Below are 13,086 nucleotides of genomic sequence, written 5' to 3' on the forward strand. Positions count from 1 at the left end.
CCTACGCTCATTTAATGATTTTAGCATGCAAACTTTAAGGAACTTGGGGTTTGGTTGCAGAACTCCTTTGTTCCATCACTGAATATCCTCCGTGGTGAAGCTTACTCTCACAGGAGCAAATGGTGCAACTCTTACCACACTAGATGACGTTAGATTCTTCACCCTAGCTGTACTTTTGCTAAAGTAAGGGACCTTTTACTTATATCACCTGCGAAGGTTATATGCTGGTACCTCTCATGATAGGCCCACAGAGCAGGTAAACAGACACAAACATAGAGACCTATGGCAACAGGAGCAAGGTTTAAGATGGCAGCTCCCCAAAACAAAGCCTGTCACTGATTTCTAATAGGCTTGGTACCAATTTTGCTGAATATATCTTTTTAGTAACTAACCTGGCTTGTCATACAAAAAAAGCGCAAAAAATACTATGCTTTTTTATGGCTTAGAAAATACTAATTGTTAACGTATACACTTTGCAAAGCAGCATCGGTTTATAGTTCACACTAAGCTGGAATGGCTATGATCCACTAAAACAAAGGTTGACAAATTGTTAGACAGGTATAAACATTTTACATCCCCTAATGTCAACATGAAGGACAGGCTAAAGAACAAAATTGTTCCAGCTTCAGTGGAAAATCCTCCATTAACAGATCACTCTAGGCTGTTAACTTCTCACCACCTTGTCTTGTATGACATATGCCCTCCCACTTTTCTCTTTTAGCATCCAGTTATGCACCCACTCACCATCATTCCAAATATACCTTCTCTAGCTTCAACCAAGCACTCACAGTTTGCAGGCTCAGCTAGCCTCTGCTCAGATGTCAGCTTGCAGTTTAGTGGCAAAGGCAGAATGAGTTACTTCTTTTCCTTGATGAAAGAGATTCCTTTCTCTGATACCAAATGATATTACAAGGTCAAAGTCAGCCTTAGCTTTTCAGAATCAAGGCTAACAACTAAGCAGCCTCCACAGCCAGCACTTAAGTTGACTAAGAGGAGTAGTTCTGATTAAACAGCTCTCTGTCCCTCATGCCTTTTCTCTTCAGATGGTTTCTTACTTGAGGCTGAACCTGTGCAGTCAGTGCCTAACAGGCTGAAGGTGGTCAGCCAGCTCAGGATCTGTCACACCTGCCCATAATACACCATATAAACAATTAACTTCCAAAATGTTCCACTTACTAGCGGACATACAGTTAAAACAGAAAGCCTCATTGTAAAGTGTGATCTAGTAGTACTATTTAAAGTAGCTAAATAGAGAGTACTTACTTGAACAGAACAGGTCCAAACACAATGGCTAGGTTTTCCAGAGTCATGAAATTCACTGCACTGTATGTTGCTACCTTTAACAGGAAAGCAGACAGGAACTGAAGAAGGTTTTGATGGGCTTTGGGCAGGCAGCCGAGCAACTGTCTCAGGTTCTCTATGCATTTCATTGTGTGGATTTTGTGCTCTGGGGAAAAAAAAAATATGGCATAGATATGCCTAATAATAACAGAATTTCACCATAGATATTATTATAGATCTGAGAAAGAGGGAAGATTTTAAAATATATTAGAGCAAGTAGATTAAATTTTGACAACTATTTTCACATATTAATATTTAAGTTTGATGGATTTTCCAGATGTTGAGTTTTATATACAGTTTCTGCTATTCTTCCTGCTATGATGGAATCATCTAGCACTTGCTGCTTTTTTAAAGGAATTACAGACAGTAGTCATATATACCTGAATCCTTAAAGCTGCCTTTAAAAATGATACAAAATTGTCAGCCTTGACTCTCCCCAGAGATTTTACACATGCCGTATGATTCTCATTAAGTTGAATAAGAAATTGTACTCTTTCAGCCCAACATCATCTTCATTTCCTGACTAATTGGTAGCTCTCACTCTCAAAACATTTTTGCTCTATAATATGCAACCGTAGTTACACAAGAGACATTTAAAAATCTATATTGGGGATACGTAGAATTTTCTTGGTTGTCCTTCTTCAAAGAAGAGTTACAAGGCAGAAAATGGATTCACAAACAACTCTATTTGATCAGCAGTTCAGAATTAGTATAATAAAGTCTCCTGATTATTAGAACTGAGATGACATACTGCTCAATAATTGGCAGCTGATGCTCAAATTTGCCATAGATCACCAGGATGCATCCACACAGTTTTGACATTGTGAACAGCAGATCATGGCCTAAAGGGCAATTTTAGCCCTAAAAAATACATTTCATAAAGGCAAAGACCCATGGCACTCAATGTATTAATGTGAGATATAGAAAAGAAGATTGAGAGGGGAAAAAAAATATTTAAAAACCAAATAATAACAGCAAGAATATTCAGGGTAGTTAAAACAAGGAGTTTGCAAAAAAGCCCTGTAGATCTTTCAGTATGGACTTTCATAGCTCACAAAAGTGACTCCTTTCCCTTTTTTCCTTCTTTTTTTTTTTGGTAAACACCTACATAACTTGGCACCTCGCAAATGAAGTTTGAAACCTGTAATCTAACCCACAAAGCCCACTTATTCGTATGCAAACACCTGAATTGGTTATCAGTCAAAACCACTGGGCAGGATGTCTGAATGCATTAGCTCAGTCATTACAGACATGAATAGGGAAATAGACAGTGTATTGCCGTAGGTACTTATCTTGGCTTTGCAATTTGAATGCCTCATGCTGCTCCACACACTGCTGTCCAAAAGTACTATAAGAAAAACTAGTAAGAAGTACTAAATAGGAACAAAAAGGCTCCTGTACAAGGGAAACTTAAATAGAGAGAGAGGCTTCAGCCTGGAAAAGAGAGAAGTGAGGCAGTGGCTATATAAAGGCACAAGCAGCATTATGATGGTGATTAGATTAGAAATAAAAATGTTATCTCAGTAATGAGTAAGGTTTCCAATTTAAAAAGAAAGGATGCAGAAGCATTCTCAAAGAATACAGGATTGGATTACAGAATGCCTTGCCACAGGATATTGAGGAGTCCAAAAGCTTTAATGAATTCAGAAAAAGACTATAGACAACTTCACAGAAGACTGGTCCATCAAAAGCAATTAAATATCAGCCTTGGGTTAAGGAAATTTAAATCCTTGCTTATAGGAAGGTGTAACGAACACATTATCTAACATTGTCAGAGAAAGAACAAAAGCTTGAAAGCTGTCTGTTCTGTACCTTGGAAAGTTTTTAGCAAGCCAGAACTAATGTTGTCTGGAAAAACAGCCACTGGCATTTCTTTCAGAAAGAGCTTCAGGAGACTGGCCACAGAATCAACATCTCCATCATTAATAAGGTCAACTTTTTCTCCTTGATTGTATTTCTGCTTCAGTTCCTTGATTTTACTTACTGAGCCACTGATTCGAAATAAACCGACACGCTCCAGACCTGTTTAAGAAGAAATATGAAACAGTAAGCAGCGGTCAGCTGCATTACCATGTGCGACAAGAACTGAATCTCAAAAAGCAAGAGCTCCTCTAAGAAAGCATAATAACTGTAAAAAAAAAAAAAAAAAAAAAAAGACTTTTCAGCAATTACAGCTGAAAAGTACAGCTTAAACAAAGAATAACAATTTTCAGAGACCAGAGAAAACATGAACTTGCCAAATACTTCTAGGTACTCCACCATCTGTGTCACAAGGAAAGGAACTCCACATTGCGTTGCATCTGGTATGAGGGTTTCCAGAGGGACACCAAATGTGCTGCTTTCTCTGCCGAACTGTAGAACTGGTGAGACTTTATTTGTTGTGTGCCTGACTTGAACAGAAGAGAACGATTTCTGGGGAATAAAAAACCAGGCAAGTTAAGAATAATAAAAGCACGTTTCTGCTTATAAGGTCCAAGGGCCTTCAGTAAAATTACTGTTCTCATTATAGCATCTTAGTACAGATTTTACTTCTACTCCATGTTCCTAAAATACCACCAGTATGTATTTTCTGCAGAGCTGAGACAGAACCTGTAGTAGAGTAAATCCTAATCAAACCCACTCACACCTACATTCTGAGAAAATGGAGCCCCAGGCCAAGGCAGATGCTCTGTTTAGGACAAGGAGGTGTCACTAAACCACTTCCCTAAGAAAATATCCAACAGTCGGGAAAAAGGCTGACCAAGTGCTGGCACACAGCCTTCAACCCCAGGAAATCTGTGCACGTCTACCTCACTCACGGCGATAAAAATGTGCAAGACTCATGGAGAAGCCAGAAGAGGAATTTAAGCAGCAGCCACGGCATGAGCCTGGTAAAGGGTTCCCATCTGCTCACCCAGTTATTCCAAACTTCTTACCCCAATAACCAATGCAAAAACCTACGTAATAAATCGTGGACAACCTGCACTCGGGAGCTGCTTTTCCATCTTGGTCAGACAGAGAGGCTGCACGGCACCTGGGCCAAACACTACACGGGCTAAGGCGGGGGCAGCCGCGGGGCCGAGGGCTGGCTGTGAGGAGGGGCAGGGCTGCCCAGGTGGGCGCAGCCAGTTCTGGCCGGTTCCGGCTGGTTCCATGGCCAGGCCCGCTGAGCCCCTCAGCCCTGCACATGGCGCCTCAGGGGAATGTAGGTAAGAAATGGGGAAATGCTGCCTGGCCATGAGGAGCCCTCACTCCCTTATCCTCTTCTACACCCCTGCTGTGCCTTATAAGCAGGTGACATTACCCGCGGTGCTGCATTTTGTCCTCTTTTTCAGTCACAAAGGAGAGGACACACGTCCACCACACAATGAGAGCAGAAGTACAAACCAGGAACACCCAGATTTACCACTTCTGCATGAGAAATATTCAAACAGTATCTGCATTTCATTTTAAAGGGAGTTTTTGATTATTTTTTTTTGTAGCGTTAACCCAACACATTCTAAAACTGGGTTCCCCTTGAACATTTTTATTATTATGTTTTCAGAAGTAAAAAGGACAGACTTTCCTGTAGGCCTGTGGCTGCAGTACTACAGAAGAGCCGGTTTTCAGCTCATCAAGCACACAGCTTCTGTGCAGCTGCGCGCCGGCGCTGCAGGCAGCCGTGTCCAGCCACACTGCCATGGCAAGGGCAAACACGCCGCAATACCTAGACCCCATTTCACTCCTCTGGTACATAAGCAAGCTTAGATCAGGATGTTAATGCTAAAGCATTAATAATTATCTACAAGTAGCCAATATCAGCATGCACCAAATGTATTTTACAGCATTTTCATATATAAGCCACAAGGTGTTTAAAAAAGCCTCTGAACTATCCATGATATATTACTCTTAATACCTCCTCTTTACAGATGCAGCAGTTAGGCTGGGGGAAGAAGCACAGCCTTCTGCGAACAAAGAAAGGATGTAAGAAGGACTCAAGAAGCCAGGTTTAAGTTCACTTACGCAAATTGAAAGGGAGGTGCCTGCTCCCATATTACTGCAGGAGAGTGCCAGTATTTCAGCTGTGCTGCTCAGGAGACACCATCACCTTTCTTCCCCTCACAAATCCATGCAGTCCAGCCAAAGCCAACTGCAGCCATTACGCTGTTCCTCTGTAATTAACTTATCATAGCATAATTGCTAGGCATCATCTTAATCAGTAGTTTCACTCCAGATTGTGTTGAAGGTAGAAATTAACTGCTAGTGGAAGTGGATTCCTTATAACCAACACTTGCCTCCGGAGGCACAGGCACATTGCACAAGCTGAAGGATGTGTTGCCATCACGAGATGTTTCCATAGCACCTAACACACACAATGGCATGGCTTCCTGAAGCATGCTGATTGTGGCTTGATATTTACTTTTGAGGTGTTTTTTTTTCCAATGCAGGTTTGCAGATATTCATAGTATCTGCTGTCCATTCTGCCTGCTAGCAGTAGTAAATAAAGTATTTAGACATGGCCTGCAGTGTATAAATACTATAGATACACAGTTATATAATACCTGCACAATCATTTTGGTAAGCACACAAGCAAGAATCCATCCAGCCTTTGAAACGTGCAAGATGTAGATGCTGTTAAGCCCAACATCTATTAAAAGTCAGATACAAAGCCCCTCCTAGGAAATAAGCCACACTGAAGCAAGCTATGTTGCAGTTTAATCTAATTGGGACAGAGTCTTAATATAATTTCGGTATACATACATATGAAACAAAAACAAAACACAGAAAGCAAAGATAAAAAAGCAAAAAATACACACACTGAGTTAGACCCCCTTGGTGGTGTGCTATAAAAGCAGGAGTTAGTCTGTCAGCATGCACGGAGTGCCAGTTCACCACAGATGGCAGAGGGAAGACTGCTTAAAAAATAGTGCAGAATTTAAGCCCACTTACCTCTCCATACAATCCCACGATGAGGTCTGGAAATGCTACGGCTTAAGGCCTTCTCACCCTACAATTTGAGGCTTTCCTGCCCACCTGGCATGAGAAGAGACCTCACAGAGGTGATGGCCTTGTTTTCACATTAGGGCATGCCAACCCCCACCACCCAGGTGCAGCTAGGACATGGCCAAATCCCCCAGCAAGTAGGGTTCATGTCTGGACACAAATTACTCACTGCTGGCTCTGCTGGCTCCAGGTCTGTGCTTTCCAGTCCTCAGAAAATTATGTATTTACCCTGCTGGGCACCAGAAGTGGCTGGCTGACTTAGCCAGCCCAATGGGCATTCAGTCCCTTTCTCCATGGTGCCTGGGCCATTCCCACAGCATGGATGGCTCTCCCCAAGCCCATTTTGGCCAGTGACATGCAAAGCTCAGCCCTCTCCTCGACACCACTGCTCCCCACAGCCCTCTCACCTGCTCTGCCTGGGGGCAGATGCCACCTTGCCAGCAGCCCAGTCTCCCCAAAACAGCAAGAGAAGGGACCCCTCGTCATGGCTGTCTGCTGGAGCCTGCCCACCAGCCCTCCCCACCACCTCAGACAGGGGCAGCCTGGCCTCATCACTGCAAACGTGCCCCACCTGGACCCATCACCACAGCTGTGGCTGCTTGAGGGGCCCCGTCCCTGTCCTGACCCCTCCAGCACTGCCACACTACAACATTAGCCACTTCACAGAGACTGCTAAAAAAAGAAAAGAAAATGTGTTGGTCCTCCCATAAGCCATGGTGTGACTGCCCTCTGTCACAGCAGCATGGTGTCCAGTGCTCATATCTGGGAGGACACGGGAGGCATTTTGACATACGGCATTTGCTCCCTGCTGCATTCAAATCCTCTGCCCCACCACTGCCCTCCAACCACCATAACCAGTGCATTTCCTACCCTCCATGCCCTCACATGCATTATTGCTGTGTTTGCAAGGCGGCTGGAGCAGGAGCAGCTCCCCCACCTTTGCTGGATCCCTTTGGAACAGGTGAAAAACCAAGGTGCTCAGAGCCACCAGCTCCCCAGCTAACCGTGCCTGTGGGCTGGCAGCAATTTGCTCTTTGCAGAGAAGCATCTTACAAAAAAAGCTTGTGCAAAAGAGTCCAAAAATTATAAAATAAAAAATCATAAACTCTCTAACTTTTTTGCTCCCTGCCCCACAGCACATTTCCACCTTCCATCTTACTAGATGTCATGGGAATCATCTTGCTGACAAGTCACTCTTCCCTGCTTCAGCTCAACATGCAAACTCTAGGCAAACAACTTTTAAAGCAATAAATGCTCCGCCTGAGCAGCAAGCACAATTTTTTTTTCTATCGGATCATCACAGGGCAAACCAGGCAGCAGCGACTGCAAGCAGCCTCTTGCTCTCTGCTGCTCCTCTAACTGCAGTTACTTGTTTTCAAGAGCTGCCTGCAAAGTTCAGCAAGGCTTATAGAAAAGAGACATTCCATTTCCCCAGAAAGCTTGCAACAACTAGAGGGCACACGAGGCTCGCAGGAGAGGTGGTCCTGCAAACCTCGCTTCAGACACGGCAAGGAGCTCCATGCTCTGGGCAGGATTTCCCTTATGCACGAAGTAACACAGTCCAGAGGGGCATTTTTCCTTGCACTGCTGTCACACAAAGAGCAGAAGGCTGCAGGCAGCACAAATTAAACATATAACTGCTCATACTCTGTAGCTGCACTTCAAACCCTTCCTTCACCACCTCTGGATCAAAGTCAGTCCCTGGCAGGACTTCAGCTATATCAATAGGATGCACGGCACTTTTTGAGCAGCCACCCTGATTTCAAGGGCCACGTCTAAATTAAAACCAAAACTTCTGGTCTCCCCGCACCCTGCCACCCAGGGCAAGGCCTGTAAGGAAAGGCAGGGCCCTGGCCTGGGCGGTGTGGGGAGCTGGGGCAGTGACAGGGTTGCTTTTGTGCTCTCCTCACTGGGGGCCATGGGCTTGCCTTTGTGCTCTCCTCACCAGGGACATGGCCCCCAGCTACTGAAAGAGCTGCTTTTGAGCGTTGCTGATGTCTCAAAAAGATAAAGAATAAACATGAAACGAAAACAGAAAGGTTTAGTTTTCTTCCTTAGAAAACAAGTTGGGTATTTTTTTCCAGAAGCATTAGGAACAACAGGATCCCTGTGAGAGGGGGCAGAGGTAAATCCACTGTCAGCAGCAAGAAAAAAAACAATAGCAGCAAGAAAAATAATTAACCGAGGCTTCATGGTTCATTTCAGTTTTCCTTCAAAGCTGCAAGCAGCCTGTTCTGCTAACCTAGTGATCTGTCTTGGGGAGTCTGCAAGCATCCAGCCAAACAGGAAAGCAAGCCCTTCTGGGAGGGCGAGAGCCAAGCAGCGAGGGCATGCCCGGGGGGGGGGGGGGGCGGCTGCCATGGGGATGCGGTGTGGGCAGTCCTGCCATGCTGCTTTCCCTGCTGTGGCCCAGATCCAGCTGGAGAGTCTGCCACGGCTCCGGATTAGAAGTAAACACTGGGGAAAGCAGCCCCGCTGATCCCAGCTGCAGCCTTTGAGCACTGGATGCTCAGGATCAGAGTAGAACTGTGGGGTTCATAAACAAACGCATAAAGCTTGACCTGAAGCAAAGAAATTCAATCCAATTGCAACTGCAAGCCAGCCCCTCCATGAGATGATCCTCATTATCCAGTGACAGCTTCAAAAGCAACTCTTCAAGGACATATGGGCATACAGTGCTGATTAAAAAATCAGTACTGTATGTTTTTCGTTTAAAACATTATGCACCGTAAGTGCTGTGTTTCAGTCACACTGCTTGTCTTCTGATACCTAATGTTATCCTAAAACAGGATTTGTGATGCCTTGATTTTAATTGCGTTGATGCCTTGATGTATTTAGAGTGCTTAGATCTTTTTTCTTGTTTTTTCAAGCAGATAACTGCAGAGAAGAAAAGACATTCCAGTGTGTCAGAAGGTCAGAGAACACCATAAATACAAATCAATCAGCTCATGAAAACATCACTAAATTTGTCTCAATCTGTAATAAACGCTCCAGACCTTCTGTGATTGCTTTGCTGGAGTTGCTAATTTATGCTGTTGATAGAAGAAGATTATGAACTGACTGTGTTGCAACCAGAATATTGGACATTAAGAGTTCATATAATCAACCTCCAGGTCATTTCAGCTGCTTTAAAAACCTTTGCTTTCCATATATCAAAATCAATGCCAGACTGGTAGAGGAGAAGGCCACAGGATAGCATCCCTCAGGACCTCACAGCTAATGGCGTTGCTTTTTGCAGCTTGCCAATGGGCAAATCAGCACATGTGCTCCTGTCAGCCCCAACTGGGAGACCCACAGCGTCTCTTGCCCATCACAGCACTGGAGTCTGGGGTAAAAAGCCCACAGCGTTGGGTAAAAAGCTTGCTGAGGGAGGAGAAGGCAGCACTGTGAGATAAGAGCATAAGACGCTGATGTCGTAGCAGGGGATATAGGACTCCAAAGCAATGTTCAGAACTGTTTCAAAATGCAGTTTGTTTTGGGTGGGGAGCTCACTGGCATACGGAGGAACACTATTGCTCTGACTTTGTGATTTATACAACTCCTTAAAAATAGGATAAAACACCATGACAAGCCCACAAATTCACGCCAATAGAGTGTGTGCTGACCTCTTAAACTCCAGAACTGACAGCTTCAGCCAGTAGGACTAGAAATGCTATAAAGCACTAGTGATTTTTCTGAACAGAAGGAAAACAGAAAAATCGTATTGTTTACTCCTTGACTTAAAATGCTCAAAACTGTCGCATTCAGGAATGTATTTTTTCCTTTCTCTATCTTTTGGGAACAGCATGATTATTTTCTAAATGCACTACAGTGCACCAGCTGCACCATCTCAGGCTTGATAACCCTTGCACGCTTACCCCATAAAAGCATCCCTGAATTATCACAAAAAACAGTCAGGGCCAGATATATGCGGATGAGTTTCCATCAGATGAATTTGTCTTACTGGCTTTTGAAGCAAGTTTTCACTGCCACCGTAGACGCACAGCATTTGTATATTTCATTCCAATTCATCACAAGCCACTTTAAACTGAAAAAAATAAAATGTACAATTTTTCAGAACTTACTGAAGTATATGGAGCTAGCAGAGAAACTATAGTGAGTCTCAAACAAAAGTTAAAAATGGACATATAAGCTACAGCTACAAGACAGAAGTACAGATGAGGGAAAAAATACACCTAGCATTAGGTAATCATTGGCAAGAAATGAGGCATGAAAAAAATGGTATTTCTGTTCTAATTGCTACTGTATCAACATACATTTTCTTAAATCTTAGCTGTTAAAAGCCATAGTACAGACTTATAGGATGGTTGCCACATATCCCTCATTCACAATATTTTCACTGCCAACTATGTCTGCTAACCAAACTAAATTATCAGAAAGGAAGAGTTGCTGTCCTGACAAGAAAGCAGCTCTCCCCTGCTGCTACATGCATTGCTTTTCACCGTGCTTATGGAGAGTACACAGGCCACAAGCCCTCCTGCCAAGCAAGCTCTTGTCAGCTGCCAGCAGTGTCCCCTAACTTCCATTTCTGTTTACGGCTGATCAGGTAGACTCCTCAGGATGTGGACACCCAGGGGCAAAATCAGGTATGTCTCCTTGGCCAGTGCCAGGCAGGTGCAAGAGAACTGCCCCCTTCCCCATCAGCCAGGCACACATTACTCTGGTGCTGTGCCTGAGCAAATATCTCCTGAGTCATGGCAAGGCTCTATGTTGCTGTAGACGCAGCACTACATTAACCCACCTGGCAAGCTCGGAGTTGCTTCACTCTATCTGCACCCATCTCTGGCAAGGGATGAGTTGGTGTCCTGCGGTGGCTCAGCGGAGCCTATTTTCAGGCAGCTGAATTACAGGCATGTGGAGAACTGCCCAATGAAGCAGTGGAAGGCACATGTTCAGACAGCTTTCTTGCCTTCCCCCCCCCCCAGCCTATTAAACTCTCAAGCATCATTTTCCTTTTAAAGGCTTTAGAAAAACATGCAGAAAGCTGCATGCTTCCTTGGCAGTTTTACAGACCTGAAAGTAACTGGGAAGTGACAGGTCAGTAACTGTCAATACCCTTCTCCTCTTGGAGTGAAATGCCATGAGGGCTGAGTTGGAGCCTGCCTCTCTCTGCTTCCTGTTTTGAATTTCATTTTCTTCCTCTAATCTCCACCTGGCACCTAAACCTCCTAATTTTCTTGATGCTGTTCCAGGGAAAACAAGTCAGCATTCAAAGTTCAGTATTGCTTCAGTATCTAAAGGTACAATCTTGCTGTTGCTGCTAAAGAGCAGAACATCAGCAAAAATGGCTGTAGGCTGAAAACTATTGTAATGAAGCAAGTAAAGCTCTTTTTCAGGCCTTACAAATTATTTAAAACCCATTCCAGTCCATATCATGAAGTTCAAACCACACATGAGTAAGGCTGATAACTGAACTCTCTAGTCAGGGAATTAACTGAGTGAAAGCAAATCCCAAACTTTTGACACATAGAGTACATTTAAGAGGAAAAAGATATCCGAAATAGCTGGAGGTATAGTTGTACACAGTAAAAGGTCTGCCCAGTAAAAATCAAGCGTAGGCATAAGTGCTATTCTGTAACTAGATGGTCTGACGACTGTTCCTTACTTGAGTTCATGTGCCAGTCTATACAGCACTGCTTACTGGAAAAAACACAGAAAGAAATACATCACTGGAAGAAAAACTATCCCCCCTTCCCCCCAGAGTCTTATCATCCTTGCCAGAAAGGCAAATACTCAATCTGCTGCTTGATGCAGTTTGCACAAAGAAACAAGTTGTGGGAATAGCACTTTGGGCTGAAAAGTTGTCTGTAAAAGAAAATTTATTCCTCTTTCCATGCAGACTTTCTTCCCTTTGCTGGTGGTTGCTTCACTTCACTTGGTTCATTCTAAAGGAGAAAGATCAGAAAAATCCTGTTTGCATCTCCTAAGCACCGCATTCTCACCTTCAAAGTGGGTTACAGCTCTAGAACTTAGTATTTCTGACATTGCAATTGTGCTGGAGTGCAGACTGACTCAAAAAATCTTTGGCCTGTGCTGCAGGTATTTTCATACATGGTTAAGGGCACCTGAATTTTCTGCTAAGGCACTACAACAATAGTTAACCGATGCAACTCAGCTGATGGACTGGCAATTACTGAACACATATTTAAAAGTAATCAGGAAATAACAACTAGGGAGAATTTTCTTTCAGTTTGGCTGATCCCAGGTTTATTTCTCCAAGAAGCAAATATTAATCAATTAAAGCATTTTTATGAACGCCTGCATAACCTCATACACAGTATTTATTGTAATTAAAGACATAGCAGATGATTTCAGTTATCCTGATTTGCAAAGATGGTCCCTTAAGTAATGCAAAGCAGGGAGACAGCCACTCTAACCCAGGGACATTTTAATTAACAGCAAAATAATTTGATTCCAAGAGAAAACAGCATGACTTAATACACCTTGATATGCATTTCATATATCAAATTTTAAAGTTATAACCACAAAACCCCCACACAATTTAGATATGATCTGTAAATACAGGGCTGGTTGGAACACTAGCCATTTACCAAACAGGGGGGTAGGTATTCAGCTTGTTACTCAGCAACATCTCCTCGTCATTGCTGTTAATCACTGAAAACCTGTTTACTTTCCAACATGAGCTGTGACACCAGGAAAGGAGGAGAGAGTTTAGCTAGATGACTTTCAGCCTGCAATGAGAAAAACGAGGGGGGGAAAACCATTAATTTGAACTAAAAGAAAATGTTTTTGCAAGTTTAACCATGACCAAGTAAGATTAAG

At 43.4% G+C, this 13,086-nt stretch overlaps 1 protein-coding gene across 1 annotated transcript in view; it reads right to left on the reverse strand.

The window, feature by feature from the left end:
* FAM13C (family with sequence similarity 13 member C) overlaps positions 1-11,141 on the reverse strand; it is a 134,449-nt gene extending 123,308 nt beyond the window's left edge. Inside the window, exons 1-4 of the mRNA XM_055792323.1 lie at positions 11,045-11,141; positions 3,579-3,753; positions 3,154-3,363; positions 1,264-1,447 (exon numbers count right to left, since the gene is read on the reverse strand). Of these exons, the coding sequence (XP_055648298.1) occupies positions 1,264-1,447; positions 3,154-3,363; positions 3,579-3,753; positions 11,045-11,083 (608 nt within the window). The 5' untranslated portion in view covers positions 11,084-11,141. The remainder of the gene's footprint in view (positions 1-1,263; positions 1,448-3,153; positions 3,364-3,578; positions 3,754-11,044) is intronic.
* Between the last annotated feature and the right edge of the window lie 1,945 nt (positions 11,142-13,086).

The sequence above is a fragment of the Falco peregrinus genome, chromosome 1, assembly GCF_023634155.1.
Source record: "Falco peregrinus isolate bFalPer1 chromosome 1, bFalPer1.pri, whole genome shotgun sequence".
Taxonomy (NCBI): domain Eukaryota; kingdom Metazoa; phylum Chordata; class Aves; order Falconiformes; family Falconidae; genus Falco; species Falco peregrinus.